Genomic DNA, 19,035 nt, shown 5'->3' with positions numbered 1-19,035 from the left:
AGAGGCTTCCAAGGGAGACTAGAATTCCCTTCACTGGAGGTTTCTAAGAACAGGCTGGACAAATGCCTGTCAGTGATGGTCTAGATTGATTTGGTCCTGCCTCAGCGCAGGGGACTGGACTGGATGACTTTGAGGTCCCTTCCAGCCCTATATTTCTATGATTCGATGATCCATCTTGCCTTCTGCCAGTGCAGTTATTGCTTGTAGTATATTCCTCCAGTGCTCTGTCCAGTCCACGTTTTTCGTTGCTCAAGCACTGGGGCTTCTGCTGCGTCCCTTGAGAAACATGCAGGGATATTTCGGTATAGACAGATGTATCATTGGGGGCAGGGGAAATCAGCCTCACTAGCATTTCAGAACACAAAAATGACCACCCAATAAGCACTATTCAGTGCGTTCGGCTTACTAACTATTATGCTTCTATGGTCTCCGTCAGCCCAGGATCTGAGCATCTCACAACTGTGGAAGTATTTATCCTCACAGTGTCCTTGTGATGTAGGGCAGTGCTACTATCTCCCATTTTACAACTGAGGAACAGAGTGACTAAGTGACTTTCCCATGGTTACAGAGGATGTCTGTGGCAGCGTAAAAGTGTGTGACCACACTGTGAACATGTAATTCCCCAATGTTAGGTGCTCAGAGGACTGAGCAATTTTCTTCCCCAGATGGGTGCCAAAGTCAAAGGTATTGGTCCTGCTTTGAGCAGGGGGTTGGACTAGATGACCTCCTGAGGTCCCTTCCAACCCTGATATTCTATGATTCTACGTATTGTTCCTGTTTATGTCAGGGCTGACTTTAGCCATTAATGCTTTGCAGGTTCCTTATGATTATTGTGAACATTTTCACACCATCGCTATGTTTTCTAACAAGCACAGGTGACATCTCCTGTCATGTTTTATTGCACATCCTGAGCAGCTCATTAAAAAAAATAAACCTGACAAACAAAGCTAGTCACAGTGCAGGAGCGATGACAGCTGCATCAGATTTCAGTGCAGTAAGCAGTTAGCCAGTACGTGCTCACACACTTTAGTGACACACACAATCCCATGGAGCCAGATGTGGAACCACTGATTCTTATGAACTTTAGTGGAATACACTTTTTAAACCACTGCCAGCTTGAAATTAATTTTTTTAACCTACTATTGGTGCAAGTAATGCTGAAGAGGACTATAAATAATGATTTCTTTATCCTTTTGTGCATCTGACAGCATTTTGTGTGGTTAGTTTTACTGCTTTCCTTGTATTTCCAGTCAGCTGGTCTGTTTCCTGTGCTGTTTGATGCTTGTCTTTCACACAGCAAGAGAGGAGAGAAACCCCTTTTAATAAAATAGAGAAAGGTAATTGTAAAACCGCAAAATCTGGTAGGGGGACTCTGTGTGCGAGTAAAATTTGAAGTTACTTTAAACTCTTTTTCAAATGGACCAGACGTTAAAAGTTGACTTTGTCCCTTTAAGCAACACATGCATAACAGGAGCGCTCAGTATTGTAAAAGAGGCTATTAATACTCAACTGTAGGCATCAGAGTCTATGCCTAACACAGTAATAAAGAAGAAAAGTGACTTGATCACAGTCTAAGCGTCTACATGGGGAACAAATATTTGACAATGGGCTCTTCAATCTAGCAGTCAAAGGGATAACATGATCCAATGGCTGGAAGTTGAAGCCAAACACATTCAGACTGGAAACAAGACGTACTGTGTTTTTTTAAAAAGGGTGAGGGTAATTAGCCACTGGAATAACAAGTGTCATGGTGGATTCTCCCTCACTGATAATTTTTGCATCAAAGTTGGATGTTTTTCTAAAAGACCTGCTCTAGGAACTATTTTGGAGATGTTCTAGGGTCTGTGCTATACAGGACATCAGACTAGATGTTCACAATGGTCCCTTTTGGCCTCAGACTCTACAAAGCTATGAAAGTTGGGAGCCAGACTGCATGCAGCATGAAGTGGAGGCTAAACTGCACACAATCCAACTGAACCCAAAGTCCAACTGCATTTCAGTTTGTTGCTCTATGCCTAAAATAAACTGTGTCTAACCACCAGTGCCCTTCTCACTTATGCAGGTGCAAGTCTTCAAAAGAAAGAATTTAGATTTGCTTTTACAACGCTGTGCAAAAACCCCCACTTCTGATGTGAGAGATTAGTATCTTTAGGTTCCGGGTCCACCACTTGTTTCAGTTTCACTCACCAATGCAGTAAGGATTTTGCAAGTTACATAGGTCACCTTCTTGATCAACCGGAGAGTTTTGTTGCTACATCCCTCAAGCAATTTAGTTGGATGCTACAGGCAGTCAAAGACTTGGTCCACTTCCAGCATGGCTTATCACCTGGACCATGGACTGGCCTTGAACTTCGATCTGACAAAATCAGCTAACTTACGCTTCATGGAAAATCATCTGAATTGCTTCTTGCCTGAATGTGGCAAATCTACTTTCATACCAGATGCTTCAAAAAGTTATGAGCAAACAGCAAACCCTAGGGAAAGGTTTATGGTGCTCTCCCTCCTCCCACCATATCTAAAATGTTCCCCTTCCTTCTCCCTCCCACACACAGCATACGTACCTGCCTCCCTTCAAAATCTGTACGGCTCACACCTGCTTTGGTGGGTCCTTTGCACGTGTGAAAAGGAAGTCTCTGGTGTCAGCAGATTTTTGCTTCTCAGGCTCTGAAGGGATTATTTTTTCTATCCTGGACAGTTTCTTCTTTGGCTCAGAAGGGCGCACCAGCCATCTTCTCAGCAGAGCATCCTCAGAATATATCTGACCATTTCAGAATGCTTGGCATACTGAACGGCAAGCCATTACAGCTGAGCAAGCCAGCTCCAACTCATGCCTTTACCCGGATGGTGCCAGGAAGCCTGAGATGATGGTGAGAAGAGCGCATCTAACAAGGTTTTATTTTATGCCACAAACATGGCTTGTGATTAGCCTCCTTACTTCCAACCTGTTGCAAATCAGTTGTTCAACACCCCCAGCTTCAAGTCAGCTCTGCACGGGAAAAGTCCTGCATACATGTCCCTTCCTGCTGTGCTGAATTCTCAAGATTCTGTTTGTGCCGTGTCCCAGCTAGCAATGACTTAACATTGAGAGTTCATGGACAGTTGACACTAACTCACATCGAACCAGTAAATAAAATGCTCCGTGGACGGTGCCAAAGAAAGAACAGTAAGCTAGATCTGACAACATGTTTCATCTGCTGTACATGAATGCTCCACAGGTGGGCTGGTTTCGAATGGCAGATGAAGTCAGTTTGCATTTTAAATACCATGGGATTTTCTGGAATGCTGTATACATTTAAGGGGGGATATCATGTGTTCAACCAACCAAAGAACATGTGCATGTGAGCGAAGTAAACTAGACCAGGCTCAGGTCTCCTTAGGAGAACTTAGCCTTTTCCATTTTGATGACCACAGAACTAAAACTCTCTCCTTGGTGGAAGAACGGGGTCGAAGCCGCACCCTTCTTTCCCCACACATGTGTGAAGCGGCAGATAATGCCAGACACATCGCTTCTAATTCTACCACCCTACAATTACTTGCTTTGCCATTGGGATCCAGAGCCCAGACAGTGAGCTCATGAAGATTGTTATCTGTGCAGCATCACCAAAGCATCTCTGTCGCCTTTAGTCTGCTAAGCCTAATGAGGAACAGGAGCTGCTGGGCTGTGGCTGTGAGAATGTAATTTATAAAATTCCGCAACTGGTGGGGGCAGATGGGAAGGGAGGGTGTGCACGTGAGGACAGAGATGAGAGTTTACTCTGAATGCCGGGGTGATCAAGTGCTATAAGGAAGCAGTTTTGCACTCTTACTCAAACAGCGATACAGCTTGAGCTCCAGAACGTTTCAGTTCTGCCTCCGATAGAAGGTGAGGTACAAGACCAGTGAACAAAGGGAGAACACGGCAGTTGAGATGTATCTTCAATTCTTCTGAGAGGCCAGGAGGCTAAGCATGAACAGAGTGGCTCACAGTGATCTGGAGATGATAAACATCATGGATACCCTGCCACAACTCTGAGATTTTGGCATGACAAGGGTGATTACAGTCAGGTAACCGACTACCTCCCAACGTCTCCCCCTTGTCCTCCTGCAGACACAGCCACAGAAATATTTATAGAACAATGTAGTCAGCTAACTGCAGTCACAGAGAATACAAAGAGAAGCTTGAAAGTGGGAGCCCGGGTACACTAGACTGAGACAGGCTTTCTCTAATGTGATCCTTGGATGTATAAAAAGGAGCTGTACTGATGCGACTGCTGTGGGAATACTGTGTCCAGTTCTGGTGTCTACAACTCAACAATGATGTGGATAAATTGAAGAGGGTTCAAAGAAGAGCCACAAGAACGATTAAAGGACAGAAAACCTGTCTTATAGGACAGAGTCAAGGACCTCAATCTATTTACCTTAATGGAGAGAAGGATAAGGGGTGACTTAATCAGAGTCTGTAAGTATCTACATGGGGAACATATATTTGATAAGAGAGCTCTTCAATCTAGCAGACAAAGGAATAACACTATCCCGTGGCTGGAAACTGAAGATAAAGTCAGACTAGAAATAAGGCACACTTTTGTTTTTTTTAAACAATGAGGGCAATTAATTATTGGAACTAGATTTGGGATGGTGATCGATTCTCCATCACTGGCAATTTTAAAATCAAGGTTGAATGCCTTTCTAAAGCAGGGGTGGGCAAAGTTTTTGGCCCGAGGGCCACATCTGGGTATGGAAATTGTAGGGCAGGCCATGAACGCTCACGAAATTGGGGATTTGGGTGCAGGAGGGGATGAGGGCTCTGGCTGGGGGTGCAGTCTCTGGGGTGGAGCTGGGACTGAGGGGTTGTGGGTGCAGGAGGGTGCTCCAGGCTGGGACTGAGGGATTTGGAGGGCAGGAGGAGGATCAGGGTGTTGGGGGTACAGGCCCCGGGCGGTGCTTACCTCAAGCAGCTCCCAGAAGCAGTAGCATGTCCCCTCTCCGGCTCCTAAGTGGAGATGCAGGCAGGCAGCTCTGTGCACTGCTGTGCCCGCAGGCACCGCCCCGCAGCTCCCATTGGCCGTGGTTCCTGGGTGCCGAGCCCCCGGCTGCCCCTACGCAGAGGAGCCAGAGGGGTGACAGGCCGCTGCTTTCTGGAGCCGTGCGGCGTGGGGCAAGCCCCTGACCCCACTCCGTGGCTGGAGCTCCAGAACAGGGCAAGCCCCAGACCCCTCTCCCCGATGGGAGCTCAAGGGCTGGAATAAAAAGTCTGGAGGGCTGGATGTGGCTGTAGTTTGCCCACCCCTGTTCTCAAGAATCAGCTCTAGTTTATGCAGTAAGTATTGCAGGGAGGTCCTATGGCCTGCGTTATGCATGTGGTCCAAGCAGATGACCACACTGACCCCTTCTGGCTTTATAATCTATGAATCTGGTCAAAGGTAACCCACTGTACCGATCTATGGCTAAGTGCCTTTGTCTGGCAAATGGGCCTCGGAGGATCAGAGACTCTCCAAATTGCTGTGTATTATGAACGCTGAGCAGCCTAGTGGTGAGTACTCGCAACTGGGAAAGCAGCATCCATTTTCAGATCCAGATATTACAAGGTATTTTCCTCCTCGGCACGGGTGCTGTGTGAACAAGGAGCTGGGTGACAGGATGCCCTGCGCTCAGAACTGTTCCGTCACTCCAAATGAGTCCCCAGGTACTGGTGGCGAGAGGCTCTGGACTGACACGCCTGCAAAGGAGGAGTGTTATGGCCTGTATTACAGCACCACCTCTAGGCCCCAAATGACCAGGGACCATTTGTGCTGGGAGCTGCACGTACACATAGGGTGAGGCTGGTAAAGCTGCTTAGAGGGCTGGATGCCCAATTTCCTTTCATTTTAAATCTCAGTCATAGATCTGAGTTGTAGTATAGGGAGTTCCTGCCCCAAAGACACTACAACCCTAGCAGATAAGGCAGACCAAGGGTGAGAGGAGAAGGGACAGTATTACTGGCCCCATTTTACAGATAGGGAGTTAAGGGACAGAGAGATTAAATGACTTGCCCTGGGGCACTTATATAGTTTGTTGCGGGGCCAGGAACTGAACCGAGATCTCCTGAGTCCCAGTCAAGAGACGCGGTAGATTTGAACTGGTGTCCCTGAGAGTTCAAACCTTTATATCCTACTACCAACTCCCTAAGCCACCCCCCACCTTTCCTGCATTTCCTCCTTACCTCTATGAAGGTGCTGAGCGTGGCATTGGTGGGGTTGTGGGTAATCAGGAACCGCATGTTTTTGTAGCAGACCTCCACAGGTGCAGGCCGATTCATACGGGCCATGGTGAAGTGAGGGTGGCAGGGGGAAATAAAGAAAGAAGGACGAGAGGTAAAAAAAAAACAAAAAACACCTGGTGTTTTGGGGGGGGAGAGGAAGTAATTTAAAAAACCCCCAACACAAATGTTGTGCAAATATTCCCAGCTCTTGGGAGTGTGTTAGATCCCCCAACACACACAAAAAGCCATGTGCTTGAAGCCAAATAATAATAATAAAAAATAATAATCTCCCTTTGTAGTGTCAGTTTCCTTTGGGCATGCAATCCAGAGCCGCCGCCCTCCCTGCCTTCTGCGCCGTCCAGTTTCCTTGCTCTCCTCTCTAGAAAGGCCTTTGCATCAGGGAACCTCCTTGCGTGCCGTTGCGCTCCGTCACGTTACCCCATCTGGATAGGTGGAGTACTTGGGAGCAGCGATGGGGGCCCGAAGCAGATCAGGCTGTGGCAGCAGCCAGCAGAAGTCCCTTGGCTGCGAGAGCCATGCACGGGAGATTTGAATGGTTAAACCCGAGGGCACGGACCCAGGGGCAGGAGAGCCGGCAGAGACCCTTCCTCAGTGGGCACAATGTTGTGCGTGGCAATACTCAAAGCTGCTCCCCGGCACCTCCATAAATCCACAGCCAGTCACCGGCAGAGAGAGCCTGGAAGGGAGAAACAGACAGGATGAAATCAATGTGGGGTTGGGATCAAGTAAAGAGAAAGCTACACCAGGCCACGAAGTGCCAAAATTAGTAGAGGACGCAGCTGCTGCGTCTGAAGCCAAAGCCCTTTTTCCACCCTAGCCCTGAGCAAAACACTTCAGGAATTGTCACACTAAGGGCCGGCTAAGGTGGACGTAATGAGATCAGATCACCTAACAGCAAATGCTCTCAACAGAAACCAGGCAGGCAAGTGGCCGGGCAGAGGGCTTGTCGCCAGGACGCCTGGGCTCTATTCCCAGGTCTGCCCTTAGCGAAGCAGGTAACCTTGGGGAAACCACTCTGTCTAGTCTCTGCCTCTGGTTAGCAATAGGCGTGCCATCTGCCCAGCTCAGGCGGTGCTTGGAGGCTGAGCGACTGCGACATGTATTTGTCAGGTGAAAGGTGTGAGAGGAACACACAATAGGCACTAGTCACCCTGTACGGCCTCTGCAAACCCCACTCTCTCGCGACTGTGCCACGCAGAGAAATTCGTGAATGACTCGTCTTCTGGGAAGGCCCATTTTCAAATCTTGCTGGCCAGCTCCCCCGCGGGTACGACAACTCAGTGTGAGCCTCCAGCTGCCTGCCCCGGGTCATGGGTGGCTGAGCTTTAGCACGGCTCGTTGGGATACCCTGCGGGACGGACAAGCACCGATGGAGCATCCACAGCACTCAGCCAAGTAATTATCTGCTTGGAAAACATTCACCTGCTACTTGACCCCTGAGCGTAGGGAGCAGCTCGACAATGAAGACACCGTCCCTTCAGACAAAGGCTGCTTCCCCTCCCGAAACCTGACGGCGGGGGCTCAGAGTCCAAGGCCTGGCACTGGAGACGCTCTCCCGCTCCTGCCCAGTGCTGCTATACCGAGAGACACGCCCAGCGCCCAACACATGGATCTGGGAAGCCAGAGCTCAGCTCTTTGAACCGTGCTAGAAGCCTGACCGTGCTCTGGGGAAGACGCAGGCGACATTCTCTCCAGGGTTCACAGGCCCACACAGGTGGGCAACTGCCTCTACGCCACCTGGGGCTTCCCTACGACCGGCAGACAGCTCATTGCGGCAACACACTACAACTGCCTTTAACAGTGTCCACTGAGGGGCGGAGCAGCTCACGGGAAAGGGGGCTTGCGTTCATCAGCTTAGCCTAGGATGTGAAGGGTGGTCAGCAGGTCACAGGTGAAAGTTAAACTGCTCGGCTTAGCTCTGAGAAACTTACAGCAAGGCATTTCTAGCTGTTTCTAACTATTAAAAAACCTGAGACAGCTGCAGAGAAACCCAGCTGTCTGCTCTGCGGGGGGAAAGACAGAGTAGATCCATCTCACGAGCCTTGCAAATGTGCAAGAACGACTAGCTACACCCAAGAAACAGTTACTGCATCCTCGGGGCTGGGAGGGCAGAGGCAGCACTGGGGCCTTCAGGAAGGGTTGGGGGTTTGAAGCCATCAGAGCACGGACTCAGGATTTCTTCAGCAGCTTTGCTCACCAGAACAGTCCCTGAGAAGGTAAGAGTCTGCGCTGCTGTGTAGCTTCCTCCTGCAGGAGCAGCCGCGCAGGAAGGCAGCTGTTAGGAAATGTGTCCCCCGCCCTGGGCCAATACAATTTCTCATTTGTATGATTTAAAGAGGGCCACATCGGGGTTGCGAAATTGTACAGAGGGCTGGGTAGGGAAGGCTTTGCCTCCCTGAACAGCCAGGCCCCCTCCCCCTATCTGGCCCCCCTCCCACTTTCCACCCCCCTGACTGCCCCCCTCAGAAAACCCCCAACCCATCCAACCCCCCTGCTCCTTATCCCCTGACCGCCCCACCCCAGCCGCCGCCCCCCTACCCGGGACTCCACTCCCAACCCTCCCTGTCCCCCCCACCCCGAACTTCCAGCCCATCCAACTGTCCCCTGCTCCCTGACTGCCCCCCTGGAATCCCTGCCCCCTTGGGCCAGAGCGCTGGCAGCGTGGCTGCGGGGGAAGGGCCGGGGACTAGCCTCCCTGGCCGGGAAGTCAGGGGCCAGACAGGATGGTCCTGCGGGCCGTAGTTTGCCCACCTGGGATTTAAAGGGACAGCAACAAGGGTTATACATTTAATCTGCGCTGCTAGTTCCCCATTAAATCCCCCCGCCACATTTGAACACTTCCATGCTCTAGCAGATCTCTGTCCCCACATGCTATGCCAGGAGCCACGTACTTCTGATCCACCCCGTAACAGTCCATTCTTTACAGAGTCAATACTGGAGCAGGATTTAAACACAGGCTTGGGCATGCCAGGACAGTATCACATGGGTCCTTTTAAAAAGGCATTTAGAAGAAGGTGCTGTTTAGTTCTTTTCATAGATCCCAAAGCACTTTACGAAGCAGGGTAAGGACTATCTGACAAACACACCAAGGTGTGGAAAGAGTTGTCCCAGGGCCCAATATGTCGGGGTGGGAATGAAATTTAGGTCTCCTGGGTACCAGTCCAGGGCCCCCTGCAGCATGCTGTGATTAGCCTCGCCTAGAGAAGGATGCAAAAGGTGTGATGTTCACACACATTATCTAACCTGTGCTAAGTACACCAGACACTTCAAACATATTAGCTAGCATGTGTTAACCAGTATGTGCTAACAGCACACCCTTCCCTCCTGGCCCAGACAGCCACAGGAAAAATCCAGTCTCGGGATTCAGGGGTCCCTTGGTCACAGCGAAGGACAGCAGAAGAGTTTACCCCACTCCCTCTGAAGACACGTTTCGTGCCCCACCACCATGGTATCTAGGCTCTGCTGCCGCCACCTCCCCACAGATACAGGGCTGCACAACTGGCCAAGGCCATTACGGGTGTATTGCCTCCTGAAGCTTACGCCACAGGTCATGGTGAAAGCTCTGCATCCTCCGGTCTGATCCACCACAGCAAGTTCTAATGTTGAGGCAGCCTGTGTGTCCAGGGAAGAAAACCAACCTAGCAAGGAAAGGGGGGGAGATCTCACAGGGTGGATAATTTTAAGTCCCAAGAAAAGATCAGATTCTTTAGCCCAGCAGACTCCAGCTGCATCACAAAAGGCCAATGCTCCCCACTATAAGAGAAGGAGACTCATTCACTCCTAAATTATACCTGCCTACTGATGGGTATTTCAAGCCTGAAGTTTTCTTCTAACTAGGTACATATATGGCCCTAACACCCTAGTATCTGAGGCCTCAATCGCTGAGGGATTTTATCTTCACAACACGCCTGGGAGGGAGGAAGTAGCTCAACTTTACAGGGGGAAGGAAGGCAGAGAGGGTATGTCTACACAGCAAAACAAACACACCAAAAAAACCCCACCTCACGGCAGCAAGTCTCAGAGCCCAGGTCAACTGACAGGCTTGTGCAACAGGACTAAAAACCAGCAGTGTTGACATTCCTGCTCAGGCTGGAGCTGGGCTCTGAAACCCGGTGAGGGGCTGGGTCTCAGAGCCTGGCCTCCAGACTGAGTGGGAACATCTACGTTGATATTTTTAGCCCAATAGCTACAGCCCCATGAGCCCGAGTCAGTTGACCGGGGTTCTGAGACTCACTGCTGTGAGGTTTGGGGGTTTTCTCACACCCAGAGAGAGATTCAGTAACTGACTTACCCTAGGTCACACAGGAAGTATCTGTGCAGGGCCGGGAACTGAACCCAGCTTGCACACTGAGTCCCCTTCAAGCTCTTTGTTACTGCCCTTGTTCCCGCAATCGGGGTTTCCCCGCCCTCTGAGTAACTCAAACTAACAACCAACGTGCTCTGCGTGAACGAGCGGGCTGGGGGCGATTCGCGGCAGGTTCTGCCTGAGCCCTAGCCCTGTTTTTAGGCAGCTCGACAGCATTTTCACAATTGCAGCCTCTGCAACTCCACTGGAAGCCACGACAACCCCAAAAACAACAAGGCGTCCGGTGGCACCTTAAAGACTAACAGATTTATCTGGGCATAAGCTTTTGTGGGTAAAACACCACTTCTTCAGATGCATGGACTGAAAATTACAAGAACCCCAGATATCCTGAAAAGCGGAAGCATCCATTCTAACAAGCAAGATACCAAGGTGACCATCATAGAAAGAGAGGAAGGCTGGGGGGACCCTCAGTTCAACTCCTGCCTCTGCCATGTTCTTAGTGTGACTTTAGGTAAGTCAGTCTCTTAAACTCACTTCCCCATCTGTACACTGAGGATATCGGCACTGGGCCGTTAGAAAAACACGTTAGCAACTGTGAGGCACTAATATGAGTAATCGAGATAGAATGATAAATGGGCTGGTTGGTCCAGGTGAAATGTCTCCTTTCACAGCCCCAAAGTCTCATCAATTATAAGCAGCCAGCCGGGACTCCCGGGTATGAAAAACGGCAGCACAGCGTTTCAGAAAGGAGCCTGACTGGTCACTGAGGCCAGCGCAGAAGTGGCTGGGACCAAAAGGTCAACAAAGGTAGATCTCTCATCCCAGCCTTGCTGTCTCCAAGCTCCAGCAGCTGACAGCACCTCACTCCTGTCACTCAGCCAGGAAGGGGAGATTTGATAGGATCTGCAGGTCCCCCTGCAGGAGAGTCCTCTGCCAGATGGAGGGCGGCCTTACCATGGAAGGGTTGGGGGCAGACAGAACTGAGGACAAGGAAAAAGGGGAGAAATTAAGGATTTAACTGCAACACACTGGATGCCCATCTCTGCCCAAATTAAAGCAAAGTAGAGGAAGGCCCTTTGCGACAGTGCTCATTCCCCTATGGATTCTCTCCTATTTGGGTCTGAGGAGGAGTGTCATTAATAAATACTACTTAATAAAAATAAGGGTCTTACCTCCCTTCTACATTGTTCTGCGTTTGCACTTAGCACAATGGGCTCCTGGCTCTTGACTAGGGCTCCTTCATAATGCAGCAACACAAATAAATAACAACACACGCGCCTCCCAGCTGGACACACCATCTCCTAGTGGAAAGAGCACTGGGATGTAGCTGGATATAAGTAGCACACTCCCTGGTTTCCTTTCCATCGGAAATACTGTATTCCACTCCAAAACCAAACAAAACTAAGGCCAACTTAGTTGACTCTATGGAGGAAGGATGGCCCAGTGATTAGGGTGCTAGCATGGGACTTGGGAGACTTGGGTTTAATTCCCTGCTCTGCCACAGACTCTGTGGGTGACCGTGGGCAAGTCACTAAGTCCCTCTGTGCCTCAGTTTCCTCATCTGTACAATGGGGGGTAACAGCACTGCCTCACTTCACACAGGGGCACAGTGAAGATCAATACATTAAAGATTGTGAGGTGCTCAGATAGTATGATAATGGAGGTCAGATAGATAACTTCGCCTCACCCCATCCCGCAGCTCTGGTTGATTGACACCAGCTAGATAGAGCACTTTGGGCTGTAAAGAGCCACTTTTGTGTGTTTCCAGGGGATACTATAAAGCACAGAATATCAAAATTGCACAGTGTGCCTGCTGAGTGCCATGTATTTCTGCTTCAAGATCATCTGGGCACGTTTAGCCTGTGGTTCAGGGGGCAGTTTGCAATTGGACAGCTCAGCAGCGGAGGGAGGGAAAGCAGTGAGGGAAAGAAAATAAACATAACCAAGGAGGAGGATTTGTTTCAGCTGGCAGCTGATTTAGTGGGGCAAGTTTGCTGGGAAGCTGGTCTGCTAACAAAAAGCTGGGGAGGAAGGAAGGCGAGAGTAATCTCTGTCTGGATTTACAGGATGGGCAGGAGATTACAAACAACCAACATGCGATTTAAAGAGAGATGTCATTACAAAGCATCAGCAGTGCTAGCAATGTGAGGCATGGCAGGAAAGCAGCTCACACTCACCCCTTATTTATGGCTTGGAAAGCTGGAAGTGACCACTTTCAAAAAGTGCAGTCAGCAGCTGGTGCAGCGTTGTGTCCCTGCAAGGCTCATGGGCTAGAAAACTAATCACTGCTCAGTGCAGTCACCTACTGCTCGAGACAGAAGGGAAATGGTTAAAAGCCATTTTACCCATGTTATAAGGAGAACTCTGTGCTTATCTTCCCCCTTCTGTTGGTCAAATACAACAAACACACTGACACACTGCCAAGACAGAGAAGCTGCCTTAAGTGCCACCTTAGGAATACAAATGTGGTACTTGTTCCTCCGAATGCAAGTACCATCTGCCACAATTAAAGCTGATCTGAGCCAGCAGTCGTTGAGAAAAACCCTTCAGCATCAAGATATTTTGCTGTTAATGCTCTGTAACGAAACATCTGAGATTAGGGACTTTATAGCCATGTCTGTCTATGTTTCCAAGCAACAGCATGCAATTTATTACACACACGCAGGGATCAAGAGAGAATGTGAAATGTCTATCTGTATCTTACCTTTAAGTTGCTAGTATCCAAGCAAACACAACACAGTAGGGTAGGAGAAACCACACACGATTTCTGACCTGAATAACTCACTCTGCTTGTAACCAGTCAGCCTCCCCTAAGCAGCCACATGACACTGACACTGCTCAATGGTTAATGTCAAGTAAATGCACTTCTAATACTCTTAGGTCAACTAAGCTTTTCCTCTCTCTCTTTTTTTGGTTCTTCAGTCAGTGCCTGTTCCTGAGGCATGAAATCAGAGGCGCATTCCTCTTAGAAGCCTCCTGAGGAGCTGGAAACCTATTAATAAAGCTATTAGTACATGAGGGTAGATGGAGAGCAGAGAGTGTCCCTGTGCGTGCACATAAGTAACTGACAGCAGCAACGAGAAACATCCAGGCTGTAAGAAGGGGCGTGAGGAACATGCCAGAGACAAACGTCAGCAACAGCCATCCTGGGGAAGGGAGAGTGCAAAGCAACTATAAGAAGCCTTTTCCTATTGAAGTTTAGCTGGCTTTGGTGCACGCACAAACATTCGTGATGGCTGCAGGCGGTTTAGGGAACAGGGGCTAATGAAAACTCCGTAATCACTGCTGACGTATATAGAAGCTCTAAACACCCAGGTCTTGGGGTACATGATAAGAGGCAGCACACAACAGCTTCCCACCGAAAGCTGTAAAAGCAACGGGGAGGGCTGTCCATGGGGCTATATCAAACAGTAATGGGAGAAGATTAAGGAAAAGAAAAATGGAGCTAAAGTCCCCTCCCACGGGGAAATGTCTGGCTGTGGAACAGTCTCCCAAGAGAATTGGTAAAAGCCCCAGTGCTTCGTGACCTCTTGAATCTGACTCATTTCAGAGGGAGAGAATCTGGAGCATTTTTCAGGCAGCCTTTAGAGCTGCTCACTTCTGTGAGGAAGGATTTTCTTGTGCATTTCACAGTGAAACACATTGTTAAAGAACAGCCAGATTCAATGGCCCCTCATTTAAGCCTCTGCTGCTCAACAGCCCTGAAACTAGACAGAGCCCTTGTGTATATTCCGCATGGAACAACTGTGGCCAGTCAGGAGATTCACAAAAAGAAAAGGAGGACTTGTGGCACCTTAGAGACTAACCAATTTATTTGAGCGCAAGCTTTTGTGAGCTACAGCTCTCTTCAAATTGGTTAGTCTCTAAGGTGCCACAAGTCCTCCTTTTCTTTTTGCAAATACAGACTAACACGGCTGCTACTCTGAAACCAGTCAGGAGATTGTGAATGTGGGAGAAATGGAGGAACTCCCTAATTTCTATGACTCGAGGATATCCAGCATGTGGTCTGCAACCTGCCTGGCTGAAGGAGATGCACCCCACCATCCCGGCTGGAGGCAGCCTCCCCATTTGATCACCCCACTCAGCCACTCGCAGACTCTTGTTTTGAAAAACCTCACACCTTCCCCAGGTCACAGGCTGCTTAGCCCTGCGTGGCCAGAGACTCAAAATAGAACATAAGCACATAAGTAAACTGAAACGGGAGGTGGCTGAGCAGAGCAACATCTTTGGTTGGTTCTTTCTTCTTGCAGACGCAGCACAAAAAAGCAACTGGAACTGTAACAGCGCTTCACAGAACACCTGAGGGAGGAGGCTGCTAGCAGAGGCTTAACCCACTCCGTGCCATCCTCTACCGTTTACACTACACGAGGGACCATGCTAATCCTGCATTATCCAGCGTCCTGACCCCTTGTTCTTTCAATTCAGCAGATGCCTCTGAAGACTGCTGACAAACATCCAGGAAGGGGTCACCAAGTTGTCACTTTGGATGGGCTATTACCAGCAGGAGAGTGAATTTGTGTGTGTGTGTGGGGGGGGGGGGGAGGGTGAGAAAACCTGGATTTGTGCTGGAAATGGCCCAACTTGATGATCACTTTAGATAAGCTATTACCAGCAGGACAGTGGGGTGGGAGGAGGTATTGTTTCATATTCTCTGTGTATATATAAAGTCTGCTGCAGTTTCCACGATATGCATCCGATGAAGTGAGCTGTAGCTCACGAAAGCTCACGCTCAAATAAATTGGTTAGTCTCTAAGGTGCCACAAGTCCTCCTTTCCTTTTTGCGAATACAGACTAACACGGCTGTTACTCTGAATCCAGGAAGGGGTTAAAGATGGAGGGAGAGGGTGATGGGCTGTCCAACTGTGACATGACACCTTAGGAAAAGAGCTAAAAGCAATTCCTGCTGTCACTGGGAGCTACATACCGTTATTATTAGAACTATGCAGCACCTGAAGACCCCAAGCAAGACCAGGGCCCCACTGCACTCAGCGCAGCGTAAACACACATTAACAGCCCATCTCCGCCCACAGAGAGAGACAAGATAAAGGAGGGAGGAGGGAAGAAAAGAAGTACAATCACCCCCATTTTACAGAGAGGGAACCCAAGCACACAAAGATGAAGGGCCAGACAGTCAAGACAGCTCTGCACCCTGGGCGATGAACAGTTCTGGAAATCTGCGCTCTCTTGAAAAAAATCGGATAGTCGGATCTCTCAAGTCCTAATCCCGTGGCTGAAGCACAAGCCTGTCCCTCCTCTCCTCCCTAGGCTCTGTGGGGACTCAGTCAAGGCCAAGTTTTCCCATTAACGGGCCTGACCCCAGATCCCCAAAGCCACACGTAGGCCCCTAGTTTCAGCAACAGCCCTTTGAAAATTGCTGTGGCTCTCCACGGCAGGAAATATCCTAGCGGTTCTCCCCAACATCCTGCCCACGCACCGGCCCAGCCAGTCTCAAGTGGACAGAAAAATACACTGACATGGAGAGAAAGCAGATTTTCCTAAGAATGCCACCACCCGTGAGCCCTCCCACAACATTTACATAGCCACCTTCAGCAGGAGAGTCAAACCATCCATTTGTCACATGGCAGCAACACTGAAATGGGCAGCAAGTATAAATGAGAGGGGGGACTGGAAACCAAACGGTCATTGCGAGAGGCAGTCCCTACCTGAGCTGGAGTTCTCACAGATGGAGACATAATGGCAAAGCATCTTTACTGATGAACAGTAATTGGACAGATCCCCTTCCAAGGAGGGGAACCTCAGGGCAAGCGATCTCTGGGGGTTTGGGGGTGTGCCCCACAGCTCGTCCAGTGTAATGACACAACAGGAGGAGATCCTTGCCCTGCCCTGAAAACCTCCTGACAGGCTTTACATCTTGACTGGGGGCAATGTGGACCTATGAAACGATGTCATGTTTATGCAGCATTTGGCACATTCAAATCACTGCACAAATAACAACTGATAACTCAGGGCACTGCTCCTATGAGATGGGGAAAGGATTTACCTATCTGTGAAATGGGGATAACAGGCTGAGGTTAACTGATTAGCCAATTTCCACACAGCGAGGCATAGCCAGTGCAGAGATTAGAACCCCCCACCCTCAACTCCTGCCCCAGTCCAAAGGGCCACATTTCTTCTCACCCCCACTCTCCACAGAACTTCAGTGGAAATTTGGTTCCCTGCCTGGGAAACTTAGTTTGTGTGAATTCCTTTGCGCTAATGTAAGGCTGTTGGGGTTTTACCCTCCGAGGGCAACATGTGGAAACCGGACAAGGCCAATGGATACCACGCTCTGTGAGAACTGTCAGCCGCCTGAAGCATTCCAGCACAATCAGTGATCCCATGTCTGAACTTATCACTGTACAGCGTAAAGTTAGACTATATGTGCAGGCTATCCTCTTGCTCCCTGGAGATACCAGCCTGGGAGGAGCAGGAGGAGGTCTCTCCTTTGTCCAGCTAGTTTTCCAAATGCTAAGAGGGAAGGCTCCTAAACTGGCACAGAGGAACTGCATGTCTGCAGAGGAACTGCGTTCCTCTTTCATTGCTGATGCCTACACCAATCTGGGATGGGGAGGAGCGAGAATCTGTAAGAGAGCAATGTAAAAGGGGAGCTAAGAACATACTCCATTTGTACTGGTCACCCCTGAAAGGGCACCCAGTGACTTACATTAAAAAACAAACAAACCCATAACAAATCAATGCTCCATGCGTCTTAACGAGAATTCTATCCCCTCTTACAACAAAGGATAGACTGGAAAGAGACGCTCTGCCTTCAAGTTACAGTCTCGGCAATCTTCCCTGTAAAACGACTAGGCCCCCGACAGGTTTCAGAATGACAATCTATCCCAGGCACCTCCAACAGATACCAGGGGAGCGATGCTGCTGCAGAAATACCGAGAACCCCTCAATAAATGAAGATGACTCAAGTCAGTCAGCTTGTCTGTCTGAAAGTCCTCACCCTGAGTAAATCAGCAGAGGTTTCCAGTGGACCTCTAAGAGATTCGCAGGTAGCTACTGCTTCCCATGTTACGGCCTGAGTCAGGAAGAGACGAAGCTCACCTCACGTTTTCCCCAAAGAACAGCCACTATTGCACGGTGTGGTTCCCTACAGCATCTGCGGGGCTCAGTGAAGTTGAATTTCTAAGGAGGGGGTCCTCCGCTGCCTGAAGCCCTGAGCTTTTGAGAGATGTCTTTTCCCAGTCTTGCTGCAGCGAGCTCAGCGCCTGGAAATGCTTCTGAAATCTTACCCAAAGCGAGGACGTGAGCGTGCCAGCCCTGGGTGTCAGGATGACAAACTCCTTCCTGGTGTGCTGGAAGTGAGTAGATGGACACAGTGCCCTGCAGCCAAAGTGCTAAGTTATTCAATTCTCCTACTTTTAAAACCTTCCCGGAGGAAGTGACCTGATGAGGAGCAGATCCCCACTGTCCTCCTGGGAAGTGAAGTAGCTGAGTATCACGTTTCTGAGGGCTATTAATAATCCGTCACATCACACAGGCTTGCCCAAATCGCCCCAGTCAGGATGCAGCAGCTCTGACGGGGTTGTTTTGAAAGGAGTATCCGGTGAAAGCCCCTCTGCACTTCAGATAAGCACTGAGGAACTTCTCTTTCACTGCAGACACCTGCTTTCTATATTTAAAACCCTGCATCTGTTGAATATGTTTGGCTTGGCCGAAAACAAAGTTGTAAAAGGGTACAAAGGGGTGGGTTGTTGTTTTTTTTTTGGGTGGGGGGGGGGTTCACATAGTGAGACAAAGCTGGACGTTTCCACTAGCTCCCTGCTCCTAGGACAAGGAGAGAAACATATAGGGCCATTTAGTGGTCTCTGCATCAGGGGAAAACAAAAAGCTAGCAGCTGGCCACCATGGAAAAGAATATTGACTATTAACGGGCAAGCAACTGTTATTAATGACTGTTAAAATCACAAGTCTTCTTTCTATTAATAGATCGATGATTATTTGCATCATACTAGTGCCCAGACACCACAACTTTGTCAGGGCCACATCGTGTCAGGTGCTGTACATATGCGTAGTCGGAGTTGGGTCCCTGCACCAGAGAGTTTCCAGCTCGGATTTTTCAAAAGGAGCTGCAAGGGAGTTAAATGGCGAAATTTCCGGGAAATCCAAGGGGATTTGGATCCTGACTCCCTCAGGCCCTGATGAAAACCCAGCCTAGTATTTTATCTATGACAAAACAAGCATGTGAAACAAGCAGGAAGAGAGGACAGGCCAGCAGAAATCGAGGCATGCTTTTGCAGAGCTTAGGTGCATTTGCAAAGTTTGTAGGGGATGTGCACATACGCAGGTGTTAGCAGAAGCCGTAATTGCAGCTGACCCCCTGCCTATCTATGATCAGCTGGCAGGATTCTGTAGGCAGTACTGTAGAAATGAGTCTTAAGGAGGGATTTGAAGGAGGATCAGTGAGTAATCAAACTATTAACTGAGTCAAACCCAGATTTTAGTCACATTGAAAGCGACGGTGACAGCGTGAGCAGAA

The 19,035-nt window shown here is 49.3% G+C and overlaps 1 protein-coding gene across 11 annotated transcripts in view; it reads right to left on the bottom strand.

Moving 5' to 3' along the window:
• Positions 1-19,035, bottom strand: part of PTP4A3 (protein tyrosine phosphatase 4A3) — a 169,937-nt gene that overhangs the window by 37,757 nt on the left and 113,145 nt on the right. For 9 of the 11 annotated variants that reach the window (XM_084618690.1, XM_084618693.1, XM_084618696.1 and 6 more), the window contains one exon: positions 6,179-6,914. In XM_084618690.1, coding sequence (XP_084474816.1) covers positions 6,179-6,283 — 105 coding nt within the window. In that variant the 5' untranslated portion in view covers positions 6,284-6,914. Of the gene's footprint in view, positions 1-6,178; positions 6,915-13,248; positions 13,317-17,600; positions 17,717-19,035 lie in introns of those variants that run through there. The other 2 variants (XM_084618698.1, XM_084618700.1) reach the window with 2 other exon arrangements.

The sequence above is a fragment of the Lepidochelys olivacea genome, assembly GCF_965140295.1.
Source record: "Lepidochelys olivacea isolate rLepOli2 genome assembly, chromosome: 2".
Taxonomy (NCBI): Eukaryota; Metazoa; Chordata; order Testudines; family Cheloniidae; genus Lepidochelys; species Lepidochelys olivacea.
This window is presented reverse-complemented; position numbering and strand designations above follow the sequence as displayed.